This window comes from Charadrius vociferus, unplaced genomic scaffold (assembly GCF_000708025.1).
Source record: "Charadrius vociferus isolate BGI_N301 unplaced genomic scaffold, ASM70802v2 scaffold78, whole genome shotgun sequence".
Lineage (NCBI taxonomy): Eukaryota > Metazoa > Chordata > Aves > Charadriiformes > Charadriidae > Charadrius > Charadrius vociferus.
Genome location: NW_009649927.1, coordinates 1,631,881 through 1,652,321, shown reverse-complemented (window position 1 = coordinate 1,652,321; position 20,441 = coordinate 1,631,881). Strand labels below are relative to the sequence as shown.

The 20,441-nt window shown below is 36.6% G+C and overlaps 1 protein-coding gene across 1 annotated transcript in view; it reads left to right on the top strand.

Annotated features, from left to right (window-relative positions):
* The first annotated feature begins 1,516 nt into the window (after positions 1–1,516).
* SIPA1L2 (signal-induced proliferation-associated 1 like 2) overlaps positions 1,517–20,441 on the top strand; it is a 90,193-nt gene continuing 71,268 nt past the window's right edge. The window contains exons 1-4 of the mRNA XM_009891145.1: positions 1,517–3,137; positions 9,500–9,633; positions 10,949–11,137; positions 16,730–16,904. Coding sequence (XP_009889447.1) covers positions 1,673–3,137; positions 9,500–9,633; positions 10,949–11,137; positions 16,730–16,904 — 1,963 coding nt within the window. The 5' untranslated portion in view covers positions 1,517–1,672. The remainder of the gene's footprint in view (positions 3,138–9,499; positions 9,634–10,948; positions 11,138–16,729; positions 16,905–20,441) is intronic.

Below are 20,441 nucleotides of genomic sequence, written 5' to 3'. Positions count from 1 at the left end.
GAGGAATTTGTATGTAGAGACAGTAAACTGCAATGTTATATTGTTATGTTGCCCATTCCTAATAACAGCCAAATAGAAACCATGTCAATCATGATGCTACTGTAACTCTAATTTGTGTTTATCAACCCAGTTTGGTAGAAGAGTCCTAAAGTTTGCTGTATCAAACACAACTTTGTGTGGATTTCTGACAAGCAGAAAAAATAATCTGTCAAGTTTCAATGTGTATTATTCTTTTGCACCTCTGCCTCACACTCTTTTTTTTGAGAATTTTTTTTATGACACTTGTCTTCTGAATTCCACTTACCATGTCATATATTCACTGAAATAAGGGGAGAATTCGTATTCCAGGCTCATTTTACCTGACCTTTTTTTTAAAACTCTGGTAAATGCATATTATGTTTATTTGCAGCGTGTTAAAACATCATTTTGTTGGCGTTTTTATTGAAGGAACAAAAGCTGAAAAAGAACATGCTGTCTTGTCTCTTATTTTAGTGTGGATTAAAGGACGGGCTCTGGCTGCAAATGAATCTTCGCAGCATGAGTCATGTTCATTCTTAAGACCATTAAAGCCATTGAAGAATATTTTTATATCATAGCAATTCCAATTTTCTAAGCAAATGAACACTTACCAATAGGGCTACTATCTTTTCTTATTTGTGGAAGACAGCAGATATGTTCTTTAGCAGAGTAACTGAGTTAACAGTCTAGGTTTCCAACCACTGGAATATAATGTAACGGAAACAACTATACAGTTTTACACAGCTAAATAATAGTTCACACTCCAAATAAAGGAATGTAAGTAAATCTCCCACTACGGGGGGGGGTGGGGGTGAAACACATTATTGACTGAATTAATCATAGTGGAAATGGAGGGATTACTTGCTTTTAAAATCTTTTAAATGGGACAAAACAGTTTTCTTTGTCTAAGGCCCTGTTTCATATATTTTGCTTACATTTTCGACTAATCTTGCCCCAGTAACTCCTGTGTGTATTAGCCAGTTTCAAGCAAAGTTGAAAAACATGTCTTAGAGATGGCTATGCTCTTTCATGTTCTGTAAAAAAACCCCTAGTGGTTAGGCAGATAATAGGCATCTTAAGTTACTGTCAGCATTGAAGGAAACTCAGAGAGAATTGTATTTGGCTATTCTACTTGGCAGAGCCTAGTCTGCTATTCAGCGTGCGTGTACTGGTTAGCCCATGAGAGAGACGCAGGTTCAAACTGCTCCTATCCTGCGAGCATTGTGTGGGAAACTGGGATTTTTGCATTTGTTGGGTTTTAGGAGGCAGAGGATAGAAAAACCATACAAAGCGAGTCTTATTAGTTCTAGTTTCATGTAATGTTGTGTATGTGTAAGCAACATTGGAAGTTTACCCTTATTGACTACAAACATTTTAATACACTTTCTCTTTTTTATTTTTTTTATGAACAGATAAAAGAAATTTGACGGGATTAATACTGAACTGAATGCATCTGAACTGAAGGACATGTTTTAAGATTGCTTTCCTGACGGAAGTTGTACAAAAATGGTACACTGAGGTTTCTGCTTGCACTTCTGGGAAGACTATAACTGTATTTTTATATTGCAGTTTATTGGCCCATAAAAGACAATGTAATAACAAAAGTAACAGTAAACTTATGCAATAGTAGCGATTCCCCTCCCACTGACTGGACATGAGTGATCAAAGGTCTTTGCAAGAAGATAAGCACAAAGTTAGCAGAACTTCCTCAAAGTTCAGGGAGTCTTCAAGAACCATGCAATCTGATGATTATTTTGCTAGAAAACTTAAAGCTTTGAATGGTAGCATGGGTCCTCCTGGTTCTTCAAATGCATCTAGCAAAACTGAAAATAATCAAACAAATGGTACACCAGCTGTGCCTAAAATGGGTGTTCGAGCAAGAGTATCTGAATGGCCTCCTAAAAAAGATGGTTCTAAAGAGCTGAGTAAAGCTGCTTGGGAAAACAGACCTCCAACTGGTTATGAAGGTGTTGGCTCAGTACTTCCAAATGGGCAAAATGACCAAAGTGATGGACAGCAAGAAGAGCTAGAATTGGAATTTACAGAGGGAAAATACTCGATTGGAGATCTTTTTGTTCATTCCCCTCAAAGGGGACTTCACCCCATAAGGCAAAGAAGCAACAGTGATGTGACAATAAGCGATATTGATGCTGAAGATGTGTTAGACCAGAATGCTGTTAACCCAAATACTGGAGCAGCTCTCCATAGAGAATATGGCAGTACCTCTTCAATTGATAGACAAGGCTTGTCTGGAGAAAACTTTTTTGCAATGCTAAGAGGATACCGAGTGGAAAATTTTGAACATAAACCCCTTGCTCCATTTGGATTTTCTGAGTTTTTCCACTGTGACCCTACAGTTTCTCCAAGTCTACATGCTGCTGCGCAGATTTCCAGGGGAGAATTTGTCAGGATTTCTGGCTTGGATTATATGGATAGTGCCCTACTTCTTGGTCGAGACAGGGAGAAATCTTTCAAGAGGAGACTAAAATCAGAAGCAGTAGAAACATCTCTATTTAGAAAATTGCGAACAGTTAAAAGTGAGCATGAAACTTTTAAATTTTCATCTGATCTGGATGATAGACTTGACAGAAATGTTCGTTCTTGGAACTGTCAGAAATGTTTTGCACATTATGATGTTCAGAGCGTTTTGTTTAACATAAATGAAGCGATGGCTACCAGAGTAAATGTAGGAAAAAGAAAAAATATAACCACTGGGGCTTCAGCTGCGTCACAAACTCAGATGCCAGCAGGGCAAACGGGAAACTGTGAATCTCCTTTGGGAAGCAAAGAGGACCTCAATTCGAAAGAGAATTTAGATGCTGATGAGGGTGATGGGAAAAGCAATGATTTAGTATTAAGTTGCCCTTACTTCAGGAACGAAACTGGTGGGGAAGGAGATAGACGGATTGCACTTTCTAGGGCAAATTCAGCATCTTTTTCTTCTGGTGAAAGTTGTTCTTTTGAGTCTTCTCTGAGTTCCCATTGCACAAATGCTGGTGTTTCAGTACTGGAAGTACCAAGAGAAAACCAGTCCATTCACAGAGAGAAAGTGAAGCGTTACATCATAGAACACATTGATCTTGGAGCGTATTATTACCGCAAGTTCTTCTACGGAAAAGGTAAATTTTTCTCATGCAACTGTTCTGAGATGTTCATGCATTAGATTTAAGTTGCTTAGTAAAGATTATTTATGAAGTTATGCAATGCTTGTATAAGTTCACTAAATGGGGGGTCATTTAAATTAGTATGTAAACTAACTCCTCTGAACCAAACTTTCTTAGTGGGCAGGAGGAAAAGACAACATTTATATCTAGTAGATGCACTGGAAATACTGATACCCAGACTGGAAATCATTATTTCCTAAAAGGTGCCTCCAAAATAGAAGGTTTTATTAATGAGGCTTCTGACTCCATTCTTCTAGATTCTGCCGTCTTCAAGTGTCTCTTGGGGCCTTTCATACTGTATGCACATATACATACTCCTTAAACAGAGAGCTTCTGATGAAGCTAGTTTTTCAGCTTAAAGGTCATTTTATGCCTTCCTCCTAGCCTTTACCCTGTTCTTTTAGGATATGTTCAGACTGCAAAGTGCCAGGGTGCTCTTCTCAGCAGAGTAATTATCTTGGCTTGAATCGTTATGCAGATAAACTGTTCTCACTTTGTCATCTACTTTGAGTGTCTGTATTCAGTACTACATTGTGCAATGTGTGTGAAATCTCTGGTTTTGTGGGGACGACCCCAAAATACCTGTCTGTCTTTTCTGTGTTAGGTATTACAGCTCAGTCTTTTTGCTGTTATTAAAAGAAAAGAAAAAGAAAATCTGCTTCTGTCCTTAAAAGACTGTTTGTTACTGCCTGAGTCTTCCTTAAGTCATACTTCCTCTGCTTTTGAACTGCGTTTGAACAGCAGGAAATAAGTACTTTGCTGTACTCCTTCCTCCTCTGACCCTTTACTAGGGACTCGCAAGGGGATGCAGTACAGTGCTTGTTTTCTCAATACAGTAGACACTAGAACATGTTGGCTGTAAAAACAGTGTATTTAAAAGGCAAGGAAGAAAAGAATCTGGATCTGTCATGGAAGAGGTGGAAAAAGACATAGAGCTAAGCAAGGAACAGGCAGTAAATTCAGAGGTTCAAAATGGCATTTAAGCTAGGCAGGTTGTAAAGGATCAAAAAGTGCTGAGGGAGTCAGTGGAAGAGAATGAAGGGAAACAAAACAAAAGGGTAACACATGTAACAAAGGGTGGCATATTTTTTGAGGGGCAGAGAGAAGAAAGGATTGACATAGATGGAAATGAAAGGAAGATTGTTAATGGACAAAGTGGTGGTAAGATAGTTGGTTTTTTTTTTAAAAAAAAAAAAAGACAAGGATTTAGCCAAATGAAAGCAGACTTGTTTGTGAAAAGCTTTTATCATGGATGAGTTACAGGTTCTGAAGGGCTGGATGTTTTTGTGAAGAAAAATCTTGTCAAAGAAATTTAAAAAGAAAATACAAAGAGTACTCAAAACCACTTTAAATTATATACTATAAACAAACCTAATGACCTTTCTGGAAAGATGATGTAAATGTAATTAGTTTTAATTAACTTCTGTTCTGGTATTACGTACATATGATCTCCTGACTAAGTGTAAACTATGTTTATGTTAAAATAATATTAAAAAGTTAGGAAATAGTATCTGAGACGTTTATCCCACATAGTATAATAGTAGGAAACTTGAATTGTTACTATCCTTGTTACAAACTGTTCTGTAGGTAGAGTTCATCAAAAGTAAATATGATGAGATGCATTTAATATCCAGTAATAGATTGTTATCCTCTCACCTTTACAATGATACATAAGCCATGCCCTGTTCCACATTATCTTTCTATAGAGTTGTAACAAAAGCTACATGAGAGAAATCTGTATTGGATGGCCCTTAGGAGTCAGATGGCAAGTCAGGGCAAACATGTTGATGGAACTAAAAACTTTGTTTTCAATACCTATTATCTCAAGGGATCAAGCATATAAGGAATCTTCAGATTACATCCAGCTGAACACATTTCTCACCTGAGCAAAGTTTATTGTGGATAGAAGAAAGAAAAAAGGCATTTTGCCTTGGGCACCAAAATGTCTTGGTGCTGTGCCGATCTCCCATATAAGAAAAAGTGACATTTAGATGCATACTGAGGCTTACTTAACGCTTTTCCATGACAGTGAGCTCTCCTAGCTGATTGTTCATTGAATTGTAGATTTAATAGCATAGTTGAATTTAGCAAAATAATTGTGGAAGGATGAAATAAAAATTTAGCAAACAATAGTCATTTGTATATAGAGACATATGTAGTGCCACCAATTTTCTTTGCCTTTAACAAGATATCTATGAAAAAAGAAGTAACTTTCTGAATATTTTATTTAATTCACAGTTTTATAATTGGCACTTGTCAGCGTGCAAGTTTTATTTCTGTTTTAAGATGCATGGAAGAAACACCCTGGCATGTGTAGCACTAATTATTCCATTCCCTTTCAAGAAATGAGAGATTTAGAATTCAGTGTCTTCTGAAATGAGCTGTAGTTTTATACTGCATATTTATAAGCTTTGTAACTATTGTTAAAATCAAGTCCAACATGACTGATGTAAAATATGTTAATGTTTATGGAAAATATCTTCTCAGTTTTCAGTTAAGGTTTATAAAAGCTAGAATATTTTATCTTATGGTTTTGGTTTATTAATGGGGTTCTTTAGTGAACTATATTTTTTGTGGGATAAAAGGGGATGAGAAGGGGAAAAAAAGCTATATTGATTTTAGAAAGGATAATTGAAATATTCTTTTATTATCATGATATGTTCTTTTCTCCTTGCACAATTATCCTCATAATGCCTTGAGACTTGACTATTACTACTGTGCTTTTTGTTTGAGGGATGCTTGCAACCATTTCTTAATATGTTATTGTATCTATCTGCTGATATGAAACTGAAAAAATGTCCCAGAAAAAATGTATAGGCTTAGCAAGCTTGTGGTATTAACTCAGTTTTGTATAAGTAAGACTTACATATTAGAAGAAAAGTTGACAAGTATTCCTCAAAATAAAAAAGTGAAAAATGAGGAATATTTTACCATCTCTCTTCAAACAGCTAGAAAATAGCACTTATTTTCTTCTCTTCTCTCGAGCTGATACTTTTAAATCAACATAAATACATTTAAATGAACTTAATGAGTTTGTACTTTATGAGATTAAAAAAAAAAAGCGCCTTGAATTAAAAGCGTTTTCCCCAAATCCCAGAATATCAGTAGCCATGCTATTGTTTCATTTACTTCAGCTTCTTTAATTCCCATTCTTGAAACAGTTTTATCTTATTTATTTTTAATGTACATAAATAATGTCTTTGGGTTTGTGTCCTTCATGTTCTACAAGAAATAAGCAGATATCTTCCAAGCTTGCATTTTTCTGCTCAGTAATACTGCAGCCAAGAAATCTAGTAACTGTGTAATACCCTTTTCTAGATTTACATCAAAATGGAAGGCTGTAGAAACCCTAACTGAGAAGTTTACCTTTTGTCAAAGCCTGAATGTGCAGCTGTGGGGAGTTTTTATGTTGTTGAAAGTGTTTGGTGCCTCAATATCTCTCTCTCTCTGGTCTGTACAATCCTGTTCCATTTGGTAAATTTGCCCATTAGGCTCAAAGTTTTAATTTAATAGTGGGAAATCCATGAGATGTAATTTATCCATGCAGGTAGACTGTTCAGGCTTGGGAAGGAATGTAGTTGGTGAGCATGAGTGAATAATTTAATGTCTGTGCCCCTTTCATCCCAGCTGTTCCTTCCAAAAAAAAAAAAAAAAAAAAAAAGGGTGCTAGTTGTAATGTGCTGCTACTCATTTACTCACCAGTGGGAGATGGACTGTAACCACCAACGTACTTCGTAGACAGATTTTTGAAAGGCTACTTGAAACTTAATTTAAACTTGATTTGACAAATAAGACTATCATTTATGTAAAGATAACTTTATCTTTGACTTGTCGGTGAAAGACATTTTGCCAAAACTTCCTCACACAGGTCTATAAATACATTGTAAAAAAAAAAAAGTATCAAACTAGCTCAAAAATGCTAGCAAAGTGGTTTTTATCCAGATAATCTTAAAAGAAATTAGTCTATTACTTTATTGCTTTTTAAAATATAGAATTATAGCATAAATTGGATTGGAAGACATTTCTGGAGGTAATCCAGTCCAATTCCCTGTTTAAAGCTGCTTTTAAAGGTAGGTTCTGAATAGGTTGCTCAGAACCTATTCTCCTTTAGCTGTCCCTTTAGCTTTTGACCATCTGTAAGGATGGAGATTTCACAAACTCTCCTGGCAACCTGTTCTCATGTTTGATTCCTCTCAATGAGGGGCTGCATCTTGTGATGGTTGCATCTTGTCCTTTCTCTGTGTACCTTGGAGAAGAGTCTGGCACTCCCTTCTCTGTAACCCCCTATCAGCTAGTGGGGTCCTGCAATTATTTCCCACCTAAACCTGCTCTTCTCCAGGCTGCACAAGCCCATCTCCTTCAACCTCTCCCTATGTGTTATATGCACCAGGCCTCTAATTGTCTCAGCAGTTGCCCAGTGGCCTTATCTCACTCTGCAAAACTTGACACTACTCCTTATGTGGCCTTACAAGTGCCAAACAGAGAAGCATAATGTCTTCCTGACCTGCTGGTATGCTCTTGCTAGTGCAGCCCAGAGTGTGGTTAGCTTTCACCTTTGCAGGGGGTTCTGCTGGCTGCTGTGCAGCCTGTTGCTCACCAAGTTCCCCAACCCTTTTCCACAGAGCTCCTCCTGAGGCAGTTCATCCCCAGCCCATGCTGTTGGATGAACTTGCTCTGTTCCAGATGCAGGTCTATACTGGTCTTCATGAGATTTTTGTCAGTCATTTTTTTCCAGATTGTCAAAGGGAGAGTTTGTTTTCACATGTCAGGTTGAAAACTTCAGTGGATTAGGAGTTGCCTCCCATGAAGCTCAGCTGCCCCATCTCAGCAGCAGCCTCCAGGGGAAGGTGAGAATGGGCAGTGAAGCACAGAGACCCTATACCTACAGAACTCCATCTGTGTGGATGAATTAGCCTTCTTTGCCTGCTTTTATAAAATACTGCAAGGTTTATGCACTTCAGTATCTGTCCTGTGCACACATTACCCGTTTGTTAAAGGCTGCCAGTTGTTCCCCCTCATCTGTTGCACCCAACTACACCCCTAACCGCAAATACATGAACTGTTCTACTTGAGTTTGGTCATGTACATGAATATGCTGAGAATGCATTCCATTCCATCATTTAGATAATTTAAAAAAATATTAAACAGTAACAGTCCCACTACCAACTTCTGATACATCTTTTAGTAACTGGCCACTAATTGGAATTTGTATTACTGATCACAGTCCTTTGAGGCCAGCTGTCCAGCCAGTTTATGTCCACCTTGTAATTTGCATGTCACAACCATGTCTTTTCAGTTTAGCTACGCGGATACTGTGGGAGACTGTGTAAAAAGCAGTGCTAAAGTACAAGTAGGTGACATTGACTGCTCTTTCCTCATCCATAAAGCCAGCCATCTCATTGTAGAAAGCAACTGGGTTGGTCATGCATGATTTGCATTTACTAAATCTATGCAGACTGTTTCTAAGCATCTTTTTGTCCTTCATGTGCCTCAAAATGTCTTCTGTGAGAATTTGTTCCTTAATCTCCCTGGGAACTAAGGTTTATGGTGACTAGTCTAGAGCTTCCCAGACCCTCTTTCTTGCCCTTTTTAAAGCTGGGTGTAACCGCTCACTATGACCTTTCAAACGTGATAAAGGCTGGCCTTACAGTGATGCTAGCTAGTTCCCTCAATATGTATCTGGTTTGGTCCTATGAACTTGAGTGTGTTTAGTCTGCTTAAATGGTCTCGAACTTGATTTTCCTCTTCTATCAGTAGTGCTTTACTCTCTCAGACTGGGCCAGTGGGCGGCTTCAGGGTGAATTTAACTATTCATCAAAGGCCGAAGAGTTACTAGCCTTAGTTTTCACGTCTTAAAGCTGAGTTGCTGCTTTGAATGGAAAGCTTTAAATAAGAATAAATGGAATGAAATGAAGGAGGCTACATAGCACCTTATTTGTTTGAAGGCTGTTAGCGTTTTTGGAAGACTTTATGTACATACAGTGTCTCCAAAGGAGTTTCTTACAGCATCAAGCAAAACTATTAATTTCATGGTAACAAAAATGCAAACAATTATTATTTCATAGTAGCAGCAGTTGCAGTCATTTGAGTTATGTGATATGAGTGACCATTCTGCTCACAAAATTAGCATTTTGTGATTTATGTACTTACTGTGCAGTTCAGAAGATCGCAAGCCAGTGTATTTACAGATCTCATAGCTCAATTAAAAATAGTATTTTTTTCTTGCTGCAGAAATTTTTAATGAGATTTGATGAACATTTTCTAGGAGGCTCATACTTCATTATTCTCTTCTCTCTTCATTCACTCTTGTGCAAAAGAGCATCAGAACTACTTTGGCATAGATGAAAATCTTGGACCTGTAGCAGTCAGCATCCGGAGGGAGAAGGTTGAAGATGCTAAGGAGAAAGAAGGATCTCAGTTCAACTATCGTATAGTTTTCAGGACAAGTGAGGTAATGTTCTTTCAGTAATTCTACAAGGAATGGAAAAGTTAACGTAGAGTTTAGGGTACTAGTTGTCTGTGGATATGTTGCTAACTTCGAAAGTAAATCTGTTAATGGTAAAGGGATGGGTTTTGTACCATTAGTAAATGTAGTTGCTCCTGGAACAAAGTGTTCCTCTTCTGTACTGCATAAAATTTTTCTCTTTTTGAGCAGCACCTAAAAGGAGGTAAGTTGGCTGACAGGAACTGCAAGGGGCAAGGAAGGGAACAGATGATAAGAACAAAGTAGAATATAAGTTTGGGTCAAGCTGCTTGATGTTAAATTTCTAATGATAGAAATAAAAGATTAAGAAATGTAGGTGAAAAGTGAGGGGAGAAATATGAAAGCTAGTACTAGGACTTATTTGTATTGTTTGTGTTTTGTTTCAGAATACTTTCTTAGAAGTTTTTTTTCTGTGAGGTGTTTTTATATACTTCTGCATATATGATTTGTGGAAGCAATATTAATATGTTGATAAAAGTAACCTTATTTGGAAGAATAGCTCACTTGCAATCATTGTGGAAGGACATGTCTCAACTTCTATTTCAAGCTAATCAGTATCTCATGCAAACCATTTTCTTCTTTATCACAGCAACTAGCTTTGATTTGTATGAAAAAAACACAATGTTAGTATTGTAGCAAGCAACTATAAATTTTCATAATCCATAGGACTATTACTTTTTATTGTGATTAGGACATAGAGAAGTGTTAGTTAGACCTCCTGATATCTCTGGGCTGGTGTGCTTTTACAAACAGATATATATAAAATGGCTTTTTAGCTAGGTTTTTCTTTTATTGCCAAAAAAGGGATGTCTCAGTATGTATGTGTGGAAAGGTGATTCAGCTGACTCGCTTCTAAGAAATTACTCTCTTTTTGCCAAATCTAATGAAGATAAAGCAGCATGATTTAAAGAATAGGTGGATGGGTTAAATGAAGGTGCCATTTGCTGAAATTTACCTCACCTGTCCATACTCACATTCAACTACTGTATTTGCTAGGGTAGTATGGTATTAAAATTAACAATTCTTAGTTTTCCTGTTAGTAAGATCATCAGTGGATTTCTTTAAACAAAAAATGTATTTGTCACTGAGACAATAAGAGTCTGTCTCCTCTTTAAAAGTTATTTAGTAATCTTTTTTTTTTCTGGCTAAAAAAAATAAAAATAGAGGTCTTAATCTTCTTGTTCTTTCTTCCATGTCTTTGCTAAAACCTGAATTTTATATTTTTAAAAGTCATTGTAGTATTAGAAGTAAAAATGTTTTGTGTGTTTTACCTTTACTGCAGCTTACTACGCTTAGAGGAGCAATTTTAGAAGATGCTATACCATCCACTGCTCGGCATGGCACAGCAAGAGGTCTGCCTCTCAAAGAGGTACTAGAGTATGTAATACCAGAGCTGAGCATTCAGTGCCTGAGGCAGGCTTCCAACTCACCCAAAGTACCTGAACAGCTGCTTAAACTGGATGAACAAGGGGTATGTGGCACATGACTTTTCTTTAAAGACTATTCATTAAAAAAAAAAACCAAACCCACCCTAAATGTTTTGCATGCAGTGTTAATAAACATGGATCGGTAATGCAAACCATTCACTCTCTGGGTTTTGAAGATACTTGTTATTTCATTGATACTTGGTATTTCACTGACAAAATGGGGCTTGGTTTTCTAAGCAAATTATTTTTAAAATACATTGCAGCTTAGGGAAAAATATTGGTCTGTGGAGGTTCACTTTAGATGACTGAGTGAGAGAAAGATTATATCTAAGCTTTTAACAATGGTACGAAGAGATTTTCACTTTAATGTGTACAAATGCTGAATACAAATGAAAATACATCTAACATTTTATTAATATTGTCTATAGGTAAGGAGGCAAAAGGATATAATGTATTAAGTCTCCACATCTAAAATTTTAGGTTGTTTTTCAAAATAACATTTTCTGATTAAATTGCAGTAGTATTACTAGAATAGAATGCTTCTGGGTTCAAACAATTGAAATTGTGATTGAGTCCAATGAATTAACTGCATGGCAATGAAATACTCTTACGACTTAAGTTTGGGGATAAAATGGTGAGGCTTATTGGCTTCAATATCGTGAATCTGCTTCATTCAAAGCTAGAGATTAAATTTATAGCTTCTGAATATGTTGTGAAAGGCAGGCATGTGATGGCTTTTAAATAATTCTTTAAAACTGTGTTTTTAAAAAATGTTCATTTAAAGTGAAGATTGCACTTTCTAGGCACAAGTTGGTATCTGTCTGTTGAACTTGAATCAGCTGATGGATCCAGTTGATTATGATGGCGGCATAATTAATTTTTTAATGCTAATTCACTTTTGAATGTAGTGATTGTGGCTAACATTGGTGGTATCTACCAGAATTCTTCTGTCTTCTTTTGTGGCTGTAACAATTGCTCAAAACCAAGTAAATGTAGACAGAGGAAGACAATTGCTTTTTTGGGTGGATTGTTAAGCTGGTTTTGTATGTATATTTTACTCCTTTTGTTCACTGTACTCTTTCAGGAGGACTTTTAATTGAAAATTCATTTTGCCTAATGTCCTTTTTTTTTTTTTTTCCTGTGTTTGTAATGTCTTCTGGTAAAACAATAAAGGGAAATCAGAAGCACTCAGCTCTGAATCTAGGAGTTCCTGACGTACTGTTGCTCTGTCTTTCCTGTTTGAGCTCCATAGTGAGTTTAGGTTAATCTAATATAATAATATTCACTACTCAGACCGGCAGTATCTTCTAGGCAGTGTAGAGTACTACTTTATTTGACCTGACCTGAATATTTCCCAAACTCACTAGAAGTATTTCCCACAAATTGGAAACGGAGATTGTCCATTGAACTGGTCAAAGTATTTCTTTAATCGTCAACTCCTAATTTTGTGAAACAGCAGTACATAGCATTTCTTTTTATTTTGGGTGATCAATTCTGAAAATTTAATCCTGTTGTGAAATGGGCTGTCACCAGGCAAAATGTAATATTAATGTATCTTTATGTGTCTGCTTATTATGAGATAATTACTTGAACATAGACAGAAAGCTGTGCAAAGAACTGGCATGAGATCCATTTATGCTTTTAATCCTCTTATGTACTTGATGCTTTCAGTTTATTAATCAAGCAAATATAAAGAATGTTATGCTTGGCAAATGAAGGTGATGACTGGCTGAAGTGTCATGAATTTAAAAATATGAATCATGACCTAGAGGATTAATACTGTCACCAGAATAATATTCATTTTGGTAATGGTATATTAAATGTGTGCAGTTCCTCAGCACACTAAAGACTGTTTCGGTGTTTTTATTTCATTTTCTACGTGTTTCATAGTTTTCAGTGAAATCTAGTATTGGATTATGGAGGAAATTTGTGGCTAAAACTTTTTGTCTAAAATGACAGTAGAAAGTAGGTGCAAGTTGGATCGTTGACCTAATTTGAATATATAAATAAAGAATCTGCATTTTCCCAATTTAGTCTGGCATATATGATAATCAGCATTATATTTGGCTGTAGATTTACAAGAAAAGTCAACTATTTGTCTATAACCTGGTCAGGATTCTTTTTTTTTTTTACCTCTCTCTAATTCCCCCCTAGTTCACCTTCCCCATTTCTGCTAATGGTTCTTTTTTGTATATACACTTTTTGGTTCCCCTCACATCCCTCTGGAAATGTTCACTTCTCTCTAGGCCAAAGGCTGAAGTTTACAAAAAGCCCAGGGAAATTAGAAGCTTCGATTACAGTGATATTTAGTGGCTATTGAGTGTCCAATCTCTTGAGGGTTTTTTTTGCCAGAAAAATTCCAAAATCTTCACACAATGAAAGTCAACAAGTTGTTGCTACATGGTGAAGAATCTATACTGTACAAGAAGGTGACAAGATGCCTAGATTCAGTAGTTAGTGATTCTGACTAGAACATAGTCATTTTGAGTCGGGAAGGACTGCTATGCACCTTTAATACATATCCTATACCCAAGTAGCTAAACAGGTTTAGAAATTATTTTCTGATGTCATACTATAAAGTTGTTCTCAGTGTTACATTTAATGTAAAATTTCTAATTTAGAAATCACAAAATCAGAACATATCTGCAAATAACCATGCAGTACCATTTCAAAATGGGCAAACTTTATCAGTTTTATATATTCTGATAGTTTTTTGTGCCAGTTAAATCTGCCACATAAGAAGATCCTGCCAAAGCTCATTTAGTTACTTCTTTCTTAAGCGTCTAAAGGTGCCTGGATTTCTGCTTCTGCACAGTCCCCATGATTTTGGCATGAGAGTTCTTCTGCTTAGGTCTTCTAACTTCATAGTCACGAATGCTCCTAGCACGTGGGTAAGAGGTTCAGGTTACTGCAAATGAGCTTGCAGCTGCTGCCTTGTTTAGGAATAGTGGTATCGGTAGAATCAAATTTGTACATAATTGCCTAGTGTTTACAGTACTTGTCCGTGAAGTGAAAACCCAGGATGAATCCCTTCCTTGGGCTGGGGAGTTTCAGATCCTCATCTTCAAAGTCTCCCAGGACGTTGTTTAAACCATGAGATGGTAGGTTGTTTTGGAAGATAGAGGTACACTTCAATCCTGTTTGGAATTATATTGGTATTCATGAACAAATTCAGAAATGACTGGTTTCCTCAGAACGAATGGCATAGCATGACTGCATATTTCTAGACTGAGTATTTTGCCTAGGTGCTTCTTTACTGTTAGTTGCTCCCCCTATTGTTGGTGGCTCAGTTAGCATTTAACTTCACTCCTCAATTCTAGTGTGAAGTCAAGGAAATTAACTTATATTCCCTGTGGTTTAAGCTTAACTATTTGACACAGAGCTGGTATAGAGGTGGCAGTGTGCTCACAATCGTTGTAAGTCTCTACTGAAAAGTGTGAAGTAACAGCACTGCTTCTGATAATCTAATGCTTATATGACCAGTTCTCTTCCAGTTTCCTCCATTAAATGTTCATCCTAGTGTTCCACTGAATAAAATAGTCACAAGTGTGCAATCTGGAACCTTTTGTTAAGTACTGAACTCCTCTAGGCAGTGTTTCAAAATGGGCCTCAAACAAGGAAGCGCTCTGGATGGGCAGTATCTAAGGCCAGTCAAAAGGAAATGACAAGAGCAAGCTGGTATCTTAACCTGCCCTGCTCCAAAGAGTTCAGTGGTCTGCCTCAGGCAGCTCCTACAGTGCATCCATAACCCAGAACCTCCTTCTATTTCAGATGGTCATCCCTCCCATTCCACATCAAACTTTGTCCCAGCTCCTAGTTCTTGTGTGTTCTGTGCTGCCCAGGTAGAACTTTACTGTAGCACTATTCCTCATTCCTGTCCTTACTAAGCCTGTTCTTTGTTCCTAACTGCTCCCTGGTCGGTGGCCACCTGCCAGAGTGTGTTCCACAAGGGCTTACCCCTACTTACAGCAGTTATCAAAGGGAGAGGATGGTTGGGGCTCAGTGGAGAGGCAGGTGGGCTGCAATTTTACATTACTTATTCCTGCTATGCCGCAGGTTTTTAACACCAGTAGACCAAATTCTGTAGCGTGCATTGCCAGGAATATAGATCTGCTCAAATCATGGAATTAGGCCTGTTTATTCTAGTTAAAATGAGAAGATCCCACTGATGGGCCTAACTTCATAATAAGAAAAGAACTCCAGGCCTAATTGATGTTATGAAGTGTTTTACTATTGACTTTAATAGTCCAGCATTTCCCTGTTACTTCATTTTCATATATTTACCTGTTGGGCATGAGATTCCTGATGTCAGTGATTCTATCTATGGCCTTTAAAAATCTTCGTTAACTTGGACATCTTGGATTGTTTGTGTGTTGGTTGTATGTGAAGGTAAATAGTTAAACCAAGAATGCTGTCAAGTTAAATCTTGGCTTGTATAGGAGACAAAGAAAGAATGCTAACTTAAAAAAGCAGCAGCATCATGAAGACGCAGAAGACTAGGTTAGTAAAAGCACAGTGAAAGCTTTTATTTCTCCAGGGGTGATGAGGATCTGAGTAGTGGGGTTTCTTTTGGTTTTTTCCTGGTTTTTTTTTTTTTTTGCTTTGTTTTTAATTGACTGTTGGCAACTGCCCTATATACAGCTCTCCACTTACAATGGAGAAATGCAGCCTTTATTGAAGAGGGAAGGTTAAGGATCATTTGAAGTCTGGAATGATATTTTTGACACTTTCTTCTTTCATGTGTGTATGTTTTCTTGTATCGACCTTCTAGTATTCTCATCTTGTAACTTTTCCTCAAAATTGCTGTGGTGAAACATCAGTGCAGTAGCATGGCTATGGATTTGAGTTTTACAATATACTTAACATATGACTAAGGTGAAGCAGACTGTTCTTGTCACTTTTGCTCTAATAGGAATACATACAGTCTTTGCATAACCCACATTTTAAACACTAATCCTGAAGTTTAAGAGAAATTTACAGCTGAAGAGTTGATTTAAGTCGTGAATATAGATAAATGTCTTAAGGGAATCTGGTGTGACTGATGGTCTGTCAGTTTGAAGCTCTAAAAGTTGTCAGTTAAGAATAATAGGACTAATCCATTCACATGGAGGTTTCCTGTTTGTCATCTTAAGTATGCATAAAAGCTAAGAAAATAAGACAATACTCCGCTTAAGAAGTAATCATCTCTTTTTATACTTAGGTTTTTATAGTTTTTCCACTTATTTTTTATAGAAGTAATTTATCTCTTTTTAATGTTCTAGAATTGAGACTCTGTTTAACAAAACTATTTAACTGCAATCTGATTTTTAGCTTGAAGTATACTTCTGAGTATTCACATAGTATAACATGCCGTAGAGTGTGCTTTTATAGATAACTATGTCAAAAGTCTTCATGTACTGCTTTTATCTGTGTTTGGATAGTGACAGTCCTGTGTTCTTTCAAGATAGTTGTTGGATTTTATTTTTTTTCTTTCTGTGGTGACCTAATTCCCCAAATCAGAACACTTTTTTCACTTTCAAATAACTTCTGCCAGGGGTTATAACAGTGTTAATATATTAATTATTAATATTTGTTCTAGTATTGACTTCCCTTTGCTTCTGTAATTTTTCCTTTCCTTATTTTTTTTTTTATTTCAGCTGAGTTTTCAACATAAGATTGGTATCCTTTACTGCAAAGCAGGCCAAAGCACAGAGGAAGAAATGTATAACAATGAGATGGCAGGACCAGCTTTTGAAGAGTTCCTTGATCTGCTGGGCCAGAGAGTACGGCTCAAAGGATTTAGTAAATACAGGGCTCAGCTAGATAATAAAAGTAAGTAATTTTTCCCACCTATGCTAGAAACTATAATTATCCAGTTTATCTTCTGCAAATCCCATTTTGTCTTTTCATGCTCTTAACTTTGGGTTTTGATTAGTAAGATTGTATAGTAAATGAGGAAGATGAAGTGGATATTAAAAGCATGTATCATACCTTGTCTGAAAGGTTATTTACTTTGTGGCATTAGTAGAACTGAAAATCAAAGCAACTTAGTTCATTTGTTTACACGTAGTTAAAATCATACTATGTGAGTGATAGTTTTTATATATTTCAGAATTTCTCAGCTACACTTTTAACATCTTATACTTAAAAAGGCAAAAGAAAAGATATGTATTTCAAAATGCAGAGTCATGGCAAGGGACCATTTTCCTTATTTTAACTAAACTTTTGTGCTTCTTTTTAATCAACATGTATATTGATGTTTGAATTTGAGGAGCCATCAAGTTTTCTCAGTTTTCTGGTTTCTCACGCATGCACAGTAAGCATGTTATCATTTGTCAGTTGATAAACATTCATCTATCTAACCACTACATTTTTACTGCCATTTCCTCAGGTCTTTCAGTTTCCTTAAGTCCAATAGTATAATAATCTAATTGTAAAAGTTTGTTGGGTTTTGTAGCAAAAATAGGAACCAAAATATTGCTCTTAAAGTCAATGATATGCTAACACACTTCTTTTATTAGCACTGCTTTTCATTGCCCTTAAAAACTACATTAAACTAAGAATGAGTAAAGTTAAATTTAACAGGATTTTGACTACTGATCACTATGAGCTGTTATCTAAGGATATCTAGGTATTCATCTACTTTATTGTAACATACTCTTTTTATAGACATAAAGACTATATATAGAGAAGAATTTTTTTTATGATGAGGGTGGTGAAACACTGAAACAGATTGCCCAGAGAAGTTGTAGATGCCTCATCCCTGGAAACATTCGAGGTCAGCTTGGATGGGTTCTGAGCAACTTGATCTAGTTGAAGGTGTCCCTGTTTATTGCAGCGGGTTGGACTAGATGACCTTTAAAGGTCCCTTCCAACCCTATGATTCTATGATTTGATTTGTGTCCTTATTTTTGCTGTAGCTTGCATACTACATCCTGAAAAAAGAATTATTTATATATATATATACACGGTATGGCCTGTGTACACAACAGCAGATTGCCCAGAGAAGTTGTAGATGCCTCATCCCTGGAAACATTCGAGGTCAGCTTGGATGGGTTCTGAGCAACTTGATCTAGTTGAAGGTGTCCCTGTTTATTGCAGCGGGTTGGACTAGATGACCTTTAAAGGTCCCTTCCAACCCTATGATTCTATGATTTGATTTGTGTCCTTATTTTTGCTGTAGCTTGCATACTACATCCTGAAAAAAGAATTATTTATATATATATACACGGTATATGGCCTGTGTACAACAGAAAAAGCATATGTTTGTTAGAGAAGTGCAACTTTTGTAAAAGATTAAATCCTGCTACTTGTGTGTGTATTCTGCTTATTCTTCTAATCAAATGTGAAAGTTCCTTGAACTGTTAGAGGTAAGCTGCCAAGAAGGAAGCTTAGACAGATGCACTTTAAGGAAGTTAAGGGAAGATCTTTTCTTGCAAGGGATAGTTTACCTTTCAGATAGTTACAGAGATATAGGAATTGATAAGTCCTCTTACTTGCTTCTCTGTTCCTCCTACTACTTACCCACCTGATCTAGCCTGGTTCTTAGGAATCTCTTGCGTGTTTTTGCTACTTTAGCGACAGTCTTCATTTAACTGTAATACATCTGGATTTTTATTTTTTCTAAAATGGTACATTTGAACACTGATCAGTGTCATAGTCATAAAAGGATTTTTCTTAAACAAACTGTTAGTGCACTGTTGGACTGTCATCTCCTGTGCAGCATAAGGAGAGAGACTTAATGATTCATCTTTTAAATTTTCAGAAATGTCTAGTGCATGTACGTTGTGGTTGGTACCCAGTGCAGGTAAACTGTCCATAGGTGAATCTCCAGTGGGAAATGAGATGTGTGAAGTTGGTGATAAAACCTTATGCTTTTGCAATGAAGGGAGACCAGCTTTGCAACTCAAGAACCTTTTCACATTCTCCATCTCCAGTAGTGGTGGGAAATGGTGAAAAGTTAGATGAATCCTATGACAGATTCTAATTTATGACTTGCAGGGTGGGAAAGCTGCAATTCCATAGCCCTGTCAACCTACGTAAGCACCACATTTATTTTTATTAACATTATTGCCTCTTTGCTTAAATCCATTCTTGTTTCACTTTAAGAATTCAGGCCTGATAGAGACTATTGCATCCTATTTCAGTACAGAATAATAACTCATTTTTCAAATGAACGTGTCGAAATATTTATTACATGCTGTGGATGTCAGACTTCTGGCATGCATTGATAAATAGGGATGAAAAGTTCAAAGGAGTAAGGGGTGTTTTGTTTTTGCTTTTTCCTCAATCAGAGCATGACCGAATACCACCTCGTAATTTTTCCATATGAAAATGTATGCTGGTCTGTCAAGCAAATTCAGTTTCTATATTTGCCATGATTCAGTATGAATGTACATTGCTGATGGGCATTATGTATGTATCATTCAGTAACATAATTTTAATGTTTTACTAATGTTGTATACCAGTAACAATATTGGCCTGTCATAATATGTTCTTATAGTTTGCAACAAACAATGGAATTAAGAGAATTCACAAAGATACAGTCTTCAGTTTTATACAAAATGTAAAATACTGACTTAATTATCACCTTTTTTGTGTTATACTTTTTTTTTAATATAATGGCACAGCAAATATTACTGCATGTCGTATTTATAATTGGATAATACATGGATCTGACTGCCTGCAGGTTCAGAGCAGTGTAATAATTTCAACTCTAGTAGCTACTTTTTTGGTAGGTGTAATGTTTCAGTAATATTTCTTGCTCAGTTTTTGTAGAGTTCACATTTATTAAGTTTTTCTATTTTCAAATATTTAACTAGATGTGTGTTTTTTTCTTAGAGTTATTTTTTAAAAAAAATTTGGTCTGTTTATTTAATATTTTGTAAGTAATTAATTAATTGGTCCATTTCTTATGGATTGTAGAATGTTGTGGTGGGCTGACCTGTCTGGCAGGTAAGCCCCCAACCACTTGTTTGCTCACTCTCCCCCCCCAACAGGATATGGGAGAAAATCAGAAAGGCAAAAGCAAGAAAAACTTGTGAGCTGAGATTAAGACAGTTCAACAAGTGAAGGAAAGAAAGGAAAAAACCAAACACACCCTCCTCCCCCCACAAAACCCACAAACCCACCAAAATACCAACCGAACACCACAACAACCAACCAACAAAAAACCCTCACAAAAACAAGTGGTGCAAAGGCAGTCACTTGCTACCTTCCATCAGCTAGCTTGGGAACATCTCCCTCTGCTCCAGTTTTACAATAGAGCAGGACATAATACGGAATGGAATATCCCTTTGGTCAATTCGAGTCAGCCATCTTGGGTACCTCCCAAACTCTTGCCCACCCCTAGGATACTCCCTGGAGTGG